This window comes from Ornithorhynchus anatinus, chromosome 18 (assembly GCF_004115215.2).
Source record: "Ornithorhynchus anatinus isolate Pmale09 chromosome 18, mOrnAna1.pri.v4, whole genome shotgun sequence".
Lineage (NCBI taxonomy): Eukaryota > Metazoa > Chordata > Mammalia > Monotremata > Ornithorhynchidae > Ornithorhynchus > Ornithorhynchus anatinus.
Genome location: NC_041745.1, coordinates 15,259,610 through 15,276,100, shown reverse-complemented (window position 1 = coordinate 15,276,100; position 16,491 = coordinate 15,259,610). Strand labels below are relative to the sequence as shown.

The 16,491-nt window shown below is 66.5% G+C and overlaps 1 protein-coding gene across 2 annotated transcripts in view; it reads right to left on the bottom strand.

Moving 5' to 3' along the window:
- Positions 1-16,491, bottom strand: part of EXOC6B (exocyst complex component 6B) — a 370,191-nt gene that overhangs the window by 296,339 nt on the left and 57,361 nt on the right. For both annotated transcript variants that reach the window (XM_029083071.2, XM_029083072.2), the window contains exon 6: positions 11,557-11,761. In XM_029083071.2, the coding sequence (XP_028938904.1) occupies positions 11,557-11,761 (205 nt within the window). The remainder of the gene's footprint in view (positions 1-11,556; positions 11,762-16,491) is intronic.

Here is a 16,491-nt window from a genome sequence, read left to right as displayed (position 1 = left end):
GCCGGGACGGTGTCCGGGCCGACTCGCTTTCGTCTACTCCGGCGCTCGGTATTCATTCATTCGTATTTACCGAGCGCTTACCGTGTGCAGAGCACTGTACCGCGCGCTTGGAGAGTACAAGTCAGCAGTAGAGAGAGAATCGCCGCCGACCCCGGGCCTGCAGTCCAGAAGGCTCGGAACCGCGCCCGAGGGCACGCGGGAAGCGCTTAACCAATATCGCAACCGTCATCGTCCTCACTGTTGTTATCGATACCACTGCTATTATTATTATTCAAAGAGACAAAGTCATTTGGTCCTCACTGGACCGCGCGGACCTGGCCCGGTCTCTCTCGAGCTCTCCCTCGGCTCAGAGCAGAGATGAGAACATTCCGCTCCCGAGACGGAGGACGGCGGATGAGGCGGTGGGAAACGGGGAACGGGTAAAACTGAGTGAACCGAGCCCAGCCGGGCGCCCTCAAACGACGACGAGAACCGTAGCAATTGCGCTATCTGTTAAGCGCCTGCCATAGGTCAGGCACCGCTCTGAGCGCTGGGGTAGATAGGAGGTCATCGGGTTGTCCCGCGTGGGGCTCACGGTCTTCATCCCCATTCCACGGACGAGGTCACCGAGACACAGAGACGTGTAGCGGCTCGGCCACGGGGCCCCTAGTCTTAATCCCCATTTCCCGGATGAGGAAGCTGAGAGTCAGAGAAGTGACTTGCCCCCAAGTCGCTCAGCGGCGGAGCCGCGATCAGACGCCGCGACATCCGACTCCCGAGCCGGGGCTCCTTCCGCCGAGCCCCGCCGCTCCTCAAGGGGCCGCGTAACTCGCTACGTGTTCCCCTTCCGAATTGGGGGATCGTTTCGGACGCGGAAATGCACGCAGCGTTCCACGTCGGATCCGAGCGCTTCTCCTATCACGCCTCGCTGACCTCCCTTGCCTCTCGTCCTCTCCCCGCTGCGACCCTTACTCTGCCGCCCGGATCATTTGTCTATAAAGAGTTCCGGTCCGCGTCTCCGGTCCGCTCGTCAAGAACGTCCAGCGGCCGCCCACCCGCCTCCCGTTCGATAATAAAGATGACGGTATCCGTCGGGCGCTTACTGGGGGCCCCCGAAACGACCGCCCCGGCGGGGGGGGATCTACTCGGTGGAGCGAGCCGCCGGCGGCCTCCGGCTCGGGGGGGGTCTCCGGGGGAGCGGCGACAGCCGACGGGGACCCACAGGAGCCGCTCCGGCCGGGACGGGGGAAGCGAAGAGGGTGGCCGGGCCTCCTCGGAGACTCTTCTACGTATGGTACTTGGGAGGCGCTCCCTAGGAGCCGAGCGCCCGTCCACACGGGGCTCGCACTCTCGATCCCCGCTTTCCGGGCCAGGGAACTGAGGCGGAGAGAAGGGAAGGGACTTCTCCGAGGTCGCCCGGCAGACACGCGGCAGGGCCGGGACGGGAAGCCGGGTCCTCCTGGCTCCCGGGCTCCGACCGCTTGGCCCCGCCGCTCTCCTCCGCTGTCCGGGGTTGGGAGATTGGCCAGGAGGCTTGACGAGAAGGAAAAACAGACCCCACACCCAATTAGGCCACGGTCTGCTTCCACGGGACCCGTCGGGGGAGCCGCATGTGGGAAGCAGACCGCGCGCACTGAAGTCATTCCATTTGGAAGGGGGATGTGTTGTTTTTCAGTGTTTGCTTGTTTTCTTACATGGCTTGTTTGGAGGTGGGGGGAGGGACCAAATTAACAACAGGTCCGAGCCCCAGCCGGGCCCGCGTCGGACGGAGAGGCAGCCTCCCCCTGAACCCTGGATGGCGCCAAGATCACACACACACACACACACACACACACACAAAAAAAAAAAACCCGAGAAAAACCGCTCCATCCCAAAGCCTCCAGCCTGGTCCTCCAAAGGTCATCCGCTGCCCACGATGGCGCCGGGCAAGGCGCCCGGAGCCGTGCCGCTCGCGGCCTCCGAGACGGTGCCGACGGAGCCCCCTCTCCTCCGGGGAGCCGGCCCCAGGCGCCGCCGGCCCAGGCCGGTGGGCAACGCGGGCCGGGGAACCGAGAGGGCCAGAACCTCTCCCGGGCCCCTCCACCACGGGTTGCTCGGCTTTGCGGGGTCCCCGTCCGTAAGACGGGGGGGGTGGGGGACGGGGGACGGGGGCCGGCTACCCCTTTCCGAACCACAGGGGTAGCGAGCAAATGAGCCTCTCCTCTCTTCTTTTCAAATGGAATCTGTTGAGCGCTTACTCCGTGCCGGGGACCGCACGGGACTGTAAGTTCGTCTGCTAGATCGTAAGCTCGTTGCGGGTAAGGAACGCGTCTCTTTACTCATTCATTCGACCGTATTTATGGAGCGCTTACCGTGTGCACGGCACCGTCCTAACCGCGTGGAAAGTACAATACGGCAACAGATAGAGACGATCCCTACCCAGAGGGCTCACGGTCTGTTTAGTGTTACGTTGCGCTCTCCCAAACGCTGAGTACGGCGCTCGGCACATAGCGAGCGCTCGATAAATACGACCGGCTGAGCTAATCGGTTGGACACGGTCTCGTCCCCGTTTTACAGATGGGGCCGCTGAGGCGCAGAGCGGCGAGGCAACTGGCCCGAGGCCGCCCGGCGGGCAGGTGGCGAAGCCGGGATTGGAACCCGGGCCCTCCTGACTCTCGTTCATTCATCCCGTCGTATTTACCGAGCACTCAGAGCGCACAGCACTGTCCGGAGCGCCCGGGAGAGGACGATACAACAATAAAAAGACGCATTCCCCGCCCGCGACGAGCTTACGGCCTAGGGACCGAGCCTGTGCTCTCCTCCCTAAGCCCGTCTCGCTTCAAATCGGGAGGCACTCCTCGGCACCGAGTTCGAGACAGACGCCAGGCACCGTCACTGACGCCCGGGTGGCATCCGCTTGAGGGCTGGAACTCCGATCCAACCCACCGGAGGAATCCTCCCCTCCTGCACGTGGGTCCCGGGTCGCTCTGCCGCCCACCGAGCGGCACCCTGAAGTCGAGACCCTGGCTCGGCCCCTTTCCTCTTCGCCCGCTCCCCTCCGCGTCGCCCTGACCCGCCCCCTTTCTTCATCGCCCCTCCCGTCCCCACGGCACTTAGGTCCAGGACCGTCATTTATGGATCTCCATCGATGACCGTCTCCCCCCTTCTAGACTGCGAGCTCGTTACGGGCTGACAGACGTCTGTCTGCTGCACCGTCCTCTCCCAGGTGCTTAGTACGGCGCCCTGCGCGCAGCAGGTGCTCGCTAAACCAACGAGACCTGCGACCCCCGGCCCGAAGACCCGCGGGAGGCGGGCGGCCAAAGCCTTGACCGCGGAGGGCTTCCTCTACGGGGGGACGGGGGCGACTCTCTCTTCTCTACTTCCCGCCCGGTTCGGCCCGCGGGTCGGGCGGTTGCCACGCTCTGGGCGGCCCCCGGATCCAAACCCGCTTCCAGCCCCGCGGCCCATTCCCTCCATCAGTCATCCGGTCGCCTCGATCAGGCGCTTGCCGTTCGGCGCCGTACCGAACGCTCGGGCAAGTCCAGCACACGACGATCAACGGTGACATTCCCTGCCCGCGACCAGCTCGCGGTCTAGGGGGGAGACGGACGTCCATACGGGTAAATGAGATGACAGATTTACACCTAAGCGCGACGGGGTCGGGAGGGGAGGGAGGGGCTCGGCCCAGACAGGAGATCCCAGCTCTCGGTGTCTGCTCCGCTTAAGGGGCTCCCCTCTTCCGCCACTTCCGCCTCACACCCAGCCCTCCCTCCGCGACGCACGGAGGAGCCCGCTCTCTTGCTCCGCCGGGCCGCCCGAAGACAGCAGGCAGCGGCCGCGGAAGAGCGAGCAGGGAGGGAGGGGAGAGCCCAGATGGAGGCGAGGAATCCCCAAATCCTTAAAAATGAATAAAGGGCCATTATCTCGGCCCCCCGTTCCAACGGCTAACCGCGCGCAGAGGCCTCGACGGTCGGTCGACTTCTGAATTAGAACAAACACGGGCACGCGCGGGAGGGCACGGCCGTCCGACGGAGTCACGGCTCCCCGCCCCCGGACGCCCGGCGCGAGCCGCCGGGAACCCGCCCCCTCTGCCTGCACCCCCACAGATAATCATCGCCGAGAGCCGTCCCGGATCCGTCGGAGATGTGCGATTAGAAAAGTATTTCGGGAAGGTAAAGGAGGCCGAACGCGTCGGCGGAACCCGACCGCTCCGCGAGCTTTTCCAAACGAACGGGATGAAGCCGGCGGGGAGGGCCCCGGTCCGCGGCGCTCCTTCGCGGGGGGCTCTCGGCGCCGCTTTCGCTCGGCAGCGTCCCGCGCGAGGCGACGCCGGGCCGGGAGGGTCCTCGGACGCGGCGGGCCCCCCCCCCCCCCCGCCGGGGCCCACGGTCCGTCCCGGCCTCCGGCGGCCCCACCGGCTCCCCCTCGGAGGGCGAGCTCCTCACCGTCAGGGAGACGTGCCCTCCCGTTCTCTCGCGTCCGCCCTGGCGCTCAGTACAGCGCATCGTCCGCGGAGGACGCTCGGTCGATATCGTTATTACTCCTCCTCTTCTCCTCCTCCTCTAGACCGTCAGCTCGGCGCTCCCCCGCTTCAGAGCCTTACGGAAGGCCCAACCCCTCCCCGACTAAGCCCCCCTTTCCCCTTCCCCCGCTCCCTTCCGCGCCGTCCCGACGCGCTCCCTTTATTCGTCCCCCACCTCCCCCGCTCGGTCCCACGGCACTCATGTCCATTTCGGTCATTTATTTCTTTATAGCAACGTCCATCTCTCCCTCTAGACCGCAAGCTCCCCGTGGGCTGGGAACGTGTCTCTCGTATCGCTGTACTGCATTTTTCCCACGCGCTCCGAACGGGACTCCGCACAAGGTGAGCGCTCAATAAATACGACCGAACGAACGCCACCTCCGCCGCCGGGGAAGCACAGACCCCGACGGCCACCTAGGGCCAGACCGCGCCGAATTCCTTCCCTCGGCCCTCGGGTACCTGTTTATAGATCTATTTGTTTCTGGCTCCTTCGTTTTCTCCTCGCGCTATCGCCAGGGACGTGTGCCCGGCTTCCCCTCCCGGCGGCCTTAAGCTGCCCGAGAGACGGCGGGGAGACGCCTCGCTTCTGTAGGGAAGCAGCGTGCCCGGTGGATAGAGCCCGGGCCCGGGCCTCAGAAGGATCTGAGTTCAAATCCCCGGCCCCGCCACCCGTCCGCTGCGTGACCCCGGGCGAGTCCCTCCGCTTCTCCGGGCCTCCGAGGACGGGGATTAAGAGCGCGAGCCCCATCTGGGTCGGGGACTGTGACCGACCTGATTAACCTTAGCGTTCAGAACGGTGCTCGGCGCGTAGTGAGCGCTTAACGAGCACGATAATCATCAATCAATATCCCTCGGCCCCGAAGCTCCCCCAACAGCCCACGCCACCCATTCCCGCGGGCGCTGAAGTCTTCTCTTACGCTAACGCCCCCGCGCTGGCTGGGGGTGGCGGCTGGAGGGGGGGAGCGACGGCAGAAGAGCTGGGGAAACCTCGTGGAAGATCTGGAGGGCTTGCTCTGGCCCCCGGCCTAGGCCGTGGACCGCGCGCGCGTCCGCCGGGGAAGGGAAGCATCGGGACCCTTCGAGGGACAAAGGTTCCGTTCGGGGAGGCCCGTTTCGGGCCCGGAGCCGCGGCGTGATACGCCCCGGCTCGGGGGGGGAACGCCCTATCGGACCGGGCTCCCCCCCCCGAGCCGTCACGAGCGCGGCCGGTGGGACCGCGGGGAAGCAGCACGGCCTAACGGATCGAGCCCGGGCCTGGGAGTCAGAGGGACCCCGGGTTCGAACTCCGGCTCCGCCGCCCGTCCGCTGGGCGACCCTGGGCGACTCGCTTCACGCCTCTGGGCCTCGGTCACCTCACCTGCGAAACGGGGGCGGAGACCGTGAGCCCCGTAAGGGACGGGGACCGATTCCGACCCGAGTCGCCTGGATCCACCCCGGCGCTCGGTACGCCGCCCGGCACACAGTAAGCGCTTCACAAATACCGTTACGATATCGCTATCGCTAAGAGGAACTGGCCAGGGGGCGGGGAAGAGAGGGACAGGGGAGCGGGGAGAGGGTTAGAGGGGGACGACGGGGGCGAGGACGTATACGCCGCGGGGCTCGTCCGCCCGGTCCCGGCTCAAACTCATTTACCACAGAGTACACGCACGGGAGAAGACTTGCTTCCGTAGGGGGGTGGCCGGTCTCCTCAAAATCTTGGGGGGCCGCTGTTGGTTAAGAAACACGAACCCCGGCCCGGTCTGAAACCGCGCCGCGGGGGCTGGGGGGGGGGGCGGCTACGGGTGGGCCGCGGGGCTGGGAGGTCGCACGGCCGACAAGGGGCGGAGCCGGGGTCAGAACCCGTGACCTTCTGACTCCCGGGGCCCGGGCTCCGTCCACGACGCCGCGCCGCACACGGGGAGCGCTCGAGAGACACGACCCAACGAACGAGAGGACGAGAAGGGTCCCCGCTAGCGGAGGCCGGGGGGGGGGGGGGTGGGCCTGCCCGCCGACGAGTGGCGTCTAATACAACTACCGAAGGGCGCGGAGCGGAGGGGGGCCCCGGGGGCAGGGGACGGGAGCGAGGTTCCACCGAACCCGGCTCCATCTAGATCTTCCGTCGGGCCGCTGTTATATAGCCGAGGAGAGGCGGCCGGAAAGGTTGAAGACTCCATCTAGCCCGGGAACGCCAGCCCGCTCCGGCGTGTAACGGGAGGCCGCCGCCCATTAAACGTAGGCTCTGACCACCCGTCCCGCCGACGCTACGAAAGGTACCCTCGCTCCCGTCCGCCCTATCCGAGGGGCGGGCGGAGGGCCCGGGGCCGACCGGACCCGAACCGGCTCCGGTGACGACCTTCGGATGGGTTCTTCCCGGCCCCCCCCCCCAGCGGAACCGTCCACGGCGCTCCGGCTGTGTACTTAACACACCGCGCCGTTTCGGGAGACCTCTCTGGCGGGGGCTCGCGCACCTCAGCCGTTCGGCCGGAGAACGGAAACACATTCCGCGCCCCGTCACGTGCCGAGGGGACGGGTCCGGCCCCGGAGCCGCCCCGGCGGAGAGCCCGGGGGGCTGACGGGGGGACCGGCGTCCAGGGCGGGTTCCGAGGGTCAGAGATGAAAACACCGTCGCGGGTCGCCCCCGGAGGGGCGGCCGGAATTCCCGGGAGGCCCGCCGAGGAACGGCGGGTGCGCGGCCGGTCCGGTTTCCTCGACGAAATACCTCAGAGGAAGCCGGAGGGTCCGCGGCCGCCCCGAGCCCCGGCCGGCGGCCGCCCCGCCCGTCCCGGGGCCCGGAGACGGAGCCTCCCGAGGTTCGCCAGATCCCCTTACCCAGCCCCGTGGCGGTCGGCCTCCGGCTTTCGCCGTCAGAGAGCCCGGCGTCGGCCGGGCGGCTCCGGGGCTGAAGCGGGAGGCCCGGTCGAGAGGACGGCCGGTCGGGCCGGCGGCTCCCGCGGCCCTGAGGGGGACTCGCTACCGCCGTTACTGACCTCTCCCAAGCGCTCGCTAAGTGCCCCGCGCGCAGTAAGCGCTCCATAAATACGACTGAACGAACGAATGACCCCGGCGGGGAACGCCCTACCCCCACCCGCTCTCCCCAGCCGTGGGGAAGCCCCCCATTCCCCTTCGACCCCCGTCCTGGGCGGGCGCCCCGGGGCCCCCGGACCCGACGTCCGTTCCGATCGACTTCTTTCGATCGAGCGCTTACCGCGGGCAGAGCGCCGTCTTAACCGCTTGGGAGAGTACCACGCAGCGATAAACGGACGCATTCCCGGCCCACGCTGACAGGAACGGGGGGATGCCATCCAACTGACCGCCCTCCCGCCCCCCCCCCGCCTCTTAATGATGGTAATTAATCATTCCGGTTCCCGGTTAAGCTCTCACTATGCGCCAAGCACCGTTCTGCGCACCGGGAAAGACACGGGTTCACCAGGTTGGACACGGGCCCCGTCCCCCGAGGGGCTCGCGCCCTTAATCCCCGTTTGACGGACGGGGGAAGCCCGGAGGAGTGCAGCGACTCGGCCGAGGTCACGCGGGAGACAGGCGGCAGAGCCGGGACGGGAACCCCGATTCCTTCTGACTCCCGGGCCCGGGCTCCAACCCCTAGGCCGCGCCGCTACTCTACCCGGACCCGGACCGCCCGCGCCGGCCCCGCGCCGGCGGCCCTCCCCGTCGGTCGTGAGGCCGGTCGCGTTGACCGGGGGCTCACCGTGCGCGGAGCGCTGAACTGAGCGCTCGGGAGAGGACGCTCCAACAATAGACACGCGCCCCGCCCGCGACGACTTCCAGAGCGACATTAAGATGGCCAAATCGATCACAGATAGGCACGCGGGCGCCGTGGGGCCGGGAGGGGCCGAGGGCCCACCCCCCCCCCCCCCCCCCCCGCCCCCGGGCCGGCATCAGACCGGCTCCCCCGGATCCGGCCGGTCGGGAGGGAGGGTCAAAACCAGAGCCGCGGCCCCCGGCCGGGAGAAGGGCCAGGCCAGCCAGTGACGGGGATCGCCCGAGGACCCGGGAACGGACGCTCCCGGAGGGCAGGGGAGGGCCGGGCCCGGGGCCTAGCGCCCGGCTTCGCCACGGCGGCTGCCAGATGGCCCGCCGTGAACTCCGCCGGTGGGTCCCTGCCAGTTCCGAGTCAGGAGACGTTCTGAGCGGTAAACAAACGAGCACGAGTCGTGCTCGCCCAGGGTTGGGAGCCTCGGGGGGAAGAGGCTCGGCCCCTCCCGCGCTTCACTCATCCGTCCCCTCGCGGCGCTTACTGTCCGCGGGGCACTGCTCCGAGCGCCCCGGGAGAGTCCGAAGCGACGATGAACAGACGCGTTCCCGGCCCGCGACGAGCCCGCGGCCCAGAGGCGGGGAGACGGGCGCGAACGTATATCGAAATGAATGACAGCTGGGGATCTAAGCGCCGCGGGGCTGGGAAGGGGGGAGATGAAAGCGGGCGGGGCGGGGCGACGCCGGAAGGGAGCGGGAGTCGGGGAAGGCCTCTGGGAGGAGACGGGCCTCCGACAGGGCTCTGAAGCGGGTGGGGAAGGGTCGCCGTCTGTGGGGTTGGAGGGCCTTGCGGGCCGGAGGCGGGACGTGGGCGACGAGACAGGCGACACGGAGGCACGGTGAGAGGAGCGGAGTGCGCGGGCCGGGCCGGAGGAGGAGAGAAGCGAGGTGTGGTCGGAGGGGGCGAGGGGACGGACAGCTTAGAGCCGAGGGCGAGGCGTCCCTGCCGGGGCTGTGCGCGCCGCGTCCGGGGCGGCCGTCGGCCCGGAGAAGCGGGACCCGCCCGCTCCCTCCTTCCCGCTGCTCGGCCCGCTCCGGCCGAAGCCGGGGACCTCTTCCTCGGGGCCTTCTCGGGGAGGAGCCCCGACGGACCCGCGTCCCCTCCTCTCTACGCGTTTAAGAGCTCGGCCTCGATATGGACCCCCCCCACCCACCCCTCCGCTCCCTTTCCAGATCCCGCCTCCTCCGGGAAGCCCGCCCGCCGCTCCGAGACGCGCCCGGCCGGCCGTCGCACCCACGGGTCCCTACGCCGATCCTCGGCCCCCGGCTCACTCGGGCGCCGTCGGCTGCCCGCTTAATCGTTTGGGTGTTTGGGCTGAACACGTCCTTCCCGGGCCTTGCTGCGGGCAGAGAGCGTGTCTACCCGTTCGTTTATTCAAACGCGCCCGTTGAGCCCTTACCGGGTGCAAAGCGCCGCACTAGGCGCTCGGGAGACCGCCGAAGGACACCGAACGGACGCGATCCCTGCCCGCCACGAGCTTAACGGGCTCGAGACGAGCCTACGGTCTACGGCGCTTATCGCGCGCAGAGAACTGTACTAAGCGTTTGGGGGATTACGACGTGACGGTAAACGGACGCGCTCCCTAGCCACGGCAAGCTTACAGTCCAGAGGGGAGCCTGCGGTCTACGGCGCTTACCGCGGGCAGGGCACGGCGCTTAGAAGAGCGCCCGGCACACGGCAGGCGCTTCGCAAATGCCGTCGTCGTCGTCGCCACCATCAAGCGCTCGGGAGGGAACGATGAAACGGTAACAGACGCGTTCCCGGCCCACAGAGAGCTCACGGCCTCCGTGCTGCCGTACCCTCCCGACCGCTCGGTACAACGCTCTGCACCCGGTAAGCACTCGGTAAGTTCCACCGCCTGACTGGAGAACCCCCGCTCCCCCCCCCCCCCCGGTTCTGCCTCCCGCCTCCGCTATTTGGAAATAATTTACGGCCCTCCGTCTCCGCGATTCGTCAGGCTCCTCGAGGACGGGGAACATGTGTTTCGCTTTGGGCGGACACTCCCGAGCGCTCCACGCTCAGCGGGGGCTTAATATCGACTGATGGATCCTCGCGGTTCCGGGCGCTCTTCCCCAAGGGGCCTCGGGCAGGCGGGCGGAGGCGGCGCCCGTCGGCACGGGTCTCTGCGAGACCCTACGGGTTGCCCGCTCCCCCCGGCGGCCCCTCCGGCTCCCGCCCCCCGCCCCGGGCCGCTCTCCCGGGCCGGAGGGAGGATTCACAGCGCCGCGCTCCGAGGGCGGACCGGGAGAGGCTAACCCCGACTCCCGCGGTCTTCTTGGCTCTCTTCTGGAATCGCCACGTCTGTCCGTTCGACCCGAAACGAGGCGATCCCGGCATTCCTGACGGGCGGGGGGCCGTTCCTTCAACTACTTAAAAAAGCCGGCCCTCGGAAAATCGGGGCGTCGACCAAGCTGAATCGGGGGGCGGGAGGGGGAGCCACCGAAGGCGGGCACGCGGACCCGGACCCCCGGGGAGAATCCGTGGCCGGCGTCGGCAGCTGGGCCGGCGGGGACGTTCGACAGAGCCTCCTCCGGGCGAGCCGAGGCCCGGCGACCAACCCCGCGGCGACCGAGTCCTACAGGCGACCCTCCGGAGTTGCCAGAGCCAGCACGCACGACATACACGCGCGCGCGCGCACGCTTCCCATAAACAAACGGGCCTTCCATTTACCGTTCGAGGGTTCTCCATCGGGTGAGCGGGGGAAATTGAATAAAACCAATACGACTGAAATTTCCAAAGGCGGGAAGCACCGCAAGTCATTACTCCTCTCTCCGTCGGAGAGGCAGCCCGGAGCGCGGGGCAATTCCGGAGGCCTCCGGGAGGAACGGCTCCCCCCGGGTGAGCCCTGGCCGGGGGCGGGCCCTCCGCTCGTGTCCGGACGGGGTCCCCTCGGGCGTGACGGCGTCCCCGGGGCCGGGCGGAAATCGCTCCACCCGACGGGTCCCCCGCAGGGAGCCGGGGAGCCGGCGTGGGCCGGGATCGGGAGCCGTCCCGGGGGAGGACCGGACGGGAACCGAGGCACCGAGCGGGGAGCCCGGGCTCTCCGCCTCAGAGGGAGGCGGCCCTCCTCGCCCGCCCCCGGCACGGCCCGGGGCAAGAGCGCCCGGTCCCGCTCCGGCGCCGGAAACTACACGCAGTTGCCGACCGAGGCCGGGGCGAAAAGGGAGGGACGGCGAGATGCGGAGAGAGAGACGGGGCCGGGGAAGGGACCGCACGGAGCTCCCTCACCCCGGCCCGGGTCAGTCGCCCGGCAGCGGAGACGGAGGCAGTCGGGCCGGACCGACCGGAGGCCGCGGCCCGAAAACGGCGGCGGAGCGGATCCTACCTGCTTCATGGCGGTCTCCCCGATCTTGTCCGAGTGTTTGCGGATGCTCTCCAGGAAGTCCTTGAGGTCCGACATGGACACGTCCTTGATCTCCTCCCGCAGTTTGGGGATGTTGTCCGCCATGACCTTGCAGAAGCGGTAGTGGCTCACCTGGGGCAGGTAGACGTGCTCCAGGTGTTCCAGGGTTTTCAACGCCGGGTAATGCCTGCAACGGAACCGAAGCGGTCAGCCCCTACGGCCTCCTCGCTCCGGGTCAGAGGGGGCAGGACCCCCCCCCGCCCCCCGCCGCGACCCCCCCACCCACACACAAACCACCACCGGCGCCAACTGGCCGGGCGGGGAGCGAGGGTTTCCTTGAGCCGCACTTCCTTTACTCCCTCCACCCACGCGGACCCAACCGGGTCACCGAGATCGTATTTACTGAGCGCTCTCGGCGTACGCGGCACTCTACCGAGCGCTTCGGAGAGGACAACGCAACCACGGACGGACACGCTCCCTGCCCACGACGAGCTCGCGGACTCGAGGGGGGAGACGGACATTAACACGCCTAGGGGCACCGGATAAATAACAGCTACGCACATATCTGCCGTGGGGCTGGGAAGGAGGACGAAGGAAGGGAGCGCGTCAGGGCGACGCAGGAGGGAGGAGGAGGAGTCAGGGAAGGCTTCTTGGAGGAGATGGGCCTTCAGTACGGGTGGCAAGCGGGGACGAGCAATTTATCTGTTCGCGCGGCGGGCTTCGGGCAGAGCTGGGATTTCGAGCGTGACGCCAAAGAGGAGCGCACGCCACGTGCTGTACCAGTGGGCGACGAGACGGGGGAGACCAGAGGATGCAACCGGGGCCTGAAATTCTAACAGTGGTAATCGTCAAGCACCTTCCGTGGGCCAACCGCCGCCCTAAGCACTGGGCAGATACCAGTCAGTCGGGTCGGACACGGTCCCCGGCCCTCGCGGGGCTCACGGTCTTGATCCCCATTTTACAGCCGAGGGAACTGAGGCCCAGAGAAGTTAAGTGACCCGCCCCGAGTCACGCGGCAGACAAGGCGCATCAGAACCCAGGTCCTTCCGACTCCCCGGACCGGGCTCTGTCCGCCGAGCCACGCCGCTTCTCCAAGCAAAGGGAAAGGGCTCGCCGTGGCCAGGGAACGCGTCCCTTTATTGTTCTACCGTACTCTCCCAAGCGCTCGGTACAGCGCTCCGCCCCCAGTAAGCGCTCAGTAACTACCAACGAACGAATGGCGGGGGGCGGGCCACCCCTAATTCCGCGGGTCTTGCTCGCCGTCCGCCCCGGGGCGCGTCACTGGATCCTTTCTGCGCCCTACCCAGCTCCTCCACACGTCAACCTCTACAACTCGGGGTCGATTCCAACTTGCTGCCTTCCTCCCGGGGGGGCTGAGAAGATAAACACGCTGGTGTTTACGCTCCGGCCCCCGGTCCCGGGGGAAGAGGCGGCATACGGGCTTGACTGCTCCGGTTCCACCCGTAGTCCCCTCTCCGTTACCGCGTACGGTCGCTTCCCAATTAACCACGCTGACGGATGGGCCGGAGCACGCAGGTTACTGCCGTCCAACATTCGCCGAGCCTCGGTTCAGCCTTAAAGGGGCCTCCTCTTCTCCTGCCACACGCTCGGCGGAGCTGCCGACAGTCGGCAAAATGACCGTAACGATAACTACGGTGCTTGGTAAGTGCTTACTAGGCGCCGGGCGCTGTCCTGAGCGCTGGGGGGGAGACGGGTTAATCAGGTTGGACGCAGCCCCTGTCCCACATGGGGCTCACACTCCTGATCCCCATTTTCCAGTCGGGGGAACTGAGGCCCAGAGGAGCGACGCGACTCGCCCCCGGCCACACGGCAGACCGGCGGCGGAGCCGGCATTAGAACCCATGACCTTCCGGCTCCCAGGCCCGTGAGCCACCCGCCACGCCTCCGGCGTCGCGGGGCCCCTATTCCGCTTCCTTTGATTCGTCTCTGCGGCTTCTCGACAGGATGTTCGAGGCCGTTTCCCCGTCACATCCATCCACGAGGAATACGGATGCCAGCCACGCGCCATACGGGGACGAGCCTCAAATCTCGCCGGCCCCGGGCAGGGAGCCCACGGGCCCGCAGCCCTCCTAAGGGTCCGACGTCCGCTTTAACTCAGCGAGACGTCCACCTAGACCCGGAGGGGCTCGTGCTGTCGGAAGAGGGAAAACGTCGTCACCGGAAGACAGAAGATGTCATTTCCGTAAGAAAAACCACCCTCGGACGGGGAGGATTCTGACTTATTAGCCTTCGGTCACATCTCGGGTGGGCTCTGAAGCGGCAGAGGGCGGAACCAACGGGATTCCTAGGCTGCCCCTAATTTCTTCCACGGTCGATGAATCGCGGGCCTCACTTCTCCTCACCGCCGGCCCTCGCGTGCCTGCGGCTCACAGACTTAGGAGAAGGAGCCAGGTGACTCGTTTCCCTTCGGGCCCCCGCTTCCACCGCTCTCCCTTCCAAAGTGAAAAGTCAAATGAAGAGTGTGGGGGGGTGGAGTGCGGGTTGCGCGGGGGGGGGGGGGCATTTCTTCCCCCCCCCCCCCCCCCCCGGCCCCCATTCCAAAGAATGTCGGTATAAGCTAAGCTGAGCGGCGGGGAGGTTGGTTTTGTTCACATTTAATAGCCCCAAAGAACAGAACGATTCACATGGCTCAGGGTAAACAGGACACTGTTTACACTACAATTAGGTAGGAAAAGCTATTTGCAATAAAATGCCATTCCTCTGGAGAGAAACTTAAGAGTGGAGAGAGAGCCAGAAATTCAGCCAGAGAGATAAACACCCTTTAGGGTTGTGTGATATTTTGGGACGGTTGTTTACAGAACCAGAAGAATCTGACAACGTGGCCCGCGGGCGGACGGACGCGTTCCCCGACGAGGTGCCCGGGCGCGGGCCGAAAAGCAAAGCCGGAAACAACCGGGCCCCAAGCGCCACATTTCTGGCGTCCACTACTACAGGTTGCCGGCCGTTCCCGGCTGCCGGGGCTCTCGCCTCCGGCCCGACGATCCCCCGCCATCCCCCTTTCCCCGCACGACGTCCCGGTTCCGGCTCGCCCCCTCCCCGACGCCTCCAGATTGGATCCCGGGGATGCCGGGCGGAGGCGGTTTCTACCGGGGAGCCGACTGGTCACCGGTCGGGGCCAGAACGGATGGCTTCCTGTCGGACGGACGGGCCCCGCGCTCTGTGATTCCGGGGGAGAGTGAAAACGGGGATAACGGCAGTCCGTGGCCCCTGGGGGTCCACGGATCTCGCCGGGAGCCGGAGCGGCCTCCCGGCGGCCTCCTCCCTCGCCGGGGCTCCCAACCACTCGGCCAACCGGCCGACGAGCGGCGCGGCGGCGCCCCCCCGGGGAGGCGAGGGGGAGGAAGAGGGGATCCGAGGAGCCTCGAACGGGACGACGGCGACGGAGGATCCGTCGGCCCTCCCCTCCGCATCGACTGCGCACGGGGTAACGATCTGGCGCTCTCCTCGGGCGACGCTCCCAAACTAACCCGTTTAAGATCTTCCGCCCCCAAAGGCTTTTTTTAATCCAGAAATTCAACAGATCGGATGGGAACGGAGAGAGGACACGAACTCTCGCCTCTCTGCATACGGAGCAAACCAAGGAAACCGGTGGGAAGGGGGCAGGTTTGGATTCCTTCTCAAGACTCCAGGCACAGGTCAAGTGACTTCGGGGCCAGCAGCGTGACGCAGAGGACGGCGCGCGGGCCCGGGAGTCAGAAGGTCACGGGTTCTAATCCCGGCTCCGCTTCGTGTCTGCCGCGGGACCCTGGGCAGGTCACTTCGCCTCTCCGGGGCTCAATTCCCTCATCTGTAAAAATGGGGACTGGGACTGGGAGCCCCACACGGGACGGGAGACCGTGTCCGACTCCATTTCCCCAAATCCACCCCAGCACTTAATACGGTGCCGGTCACGCGGTAAACGCTCAACAGATGCTATCGTTATTATTATTATTATTATTATTATTAATAATAGAGAGAGGTGACTGAGGCAGAAGGCGAGAAAAGCATAAGCACGTCATCACTGGGCCAGGTGGACGGCCCAGATGGGATCCAGCCTCTGCCGGAGGGAAACAGGAAGCTTCGCGGAACCGCGTGCTGTTCGCTCTCCTTCTTCTAGCTTTGGGAAACGGCCCTTCTAAGTGTGCCCCTAGCTTTCAAAAAAAAAAAAAAAAAATCAGCCGGTCACATTCATCGAGTACTGACTGTGCGCAGGACGTAACGTTAAGCCCTTGGGAGGGTACACGTTTCCTGCCCGCAAGGAGCTTAGAGTTTACCGTTGCTGCCAGGGCCCCAACTTGCTCTCTAGGAACACTTTCGGGAGCGCTTGGCCACCATTTTATCCACACCCTCGTGGACTCTGTCCGACTGAAGTGTCTCTCCTGCCCCAACCCAGCCCGCACGCGCCGCTCCCCGAGTGCCACCCATCTCACCGTGACTCCATCTCGCCGCCGCCCTTTTGCCCACGTCCTGCCTCTGGCCTGGAACGCCCTCCCTCCCCAGATCCCCCAGACCGTTCCTCTCCCCCCAGCCCCCGTTCAAAGCCTTACCGGAGGCCCACCTCCTCCGGGAGGCCTTCCCTGACTGAGCTTCCCCTCCCCCCTTCTCCCACTCCCTTCTGCGTCGCCCTGACTCCCTCCCTTTGGCACCTATGGCCATAGCGCTCGTTTATTTAGCTACACTAACGTCTGTCTCCCCCACCTCTAGACTGTAAGCTCATCGCGGACAGGGAAACGTCCGCTTACTGTTGCGTCGTACTGTCCCGAGCGCTTAGTGCCGTGCTCTGTACGCGGTAAGCGCTCAATGAATACGACCGACCGGAAGAACTGAATCGATAATTAAGTTGCATCTCCCCCGGCACTTAGAACGGCGGTGGCCACGACGTAAGCTCCGTGAGTTGGTTACGGGCAGGGAATGTGT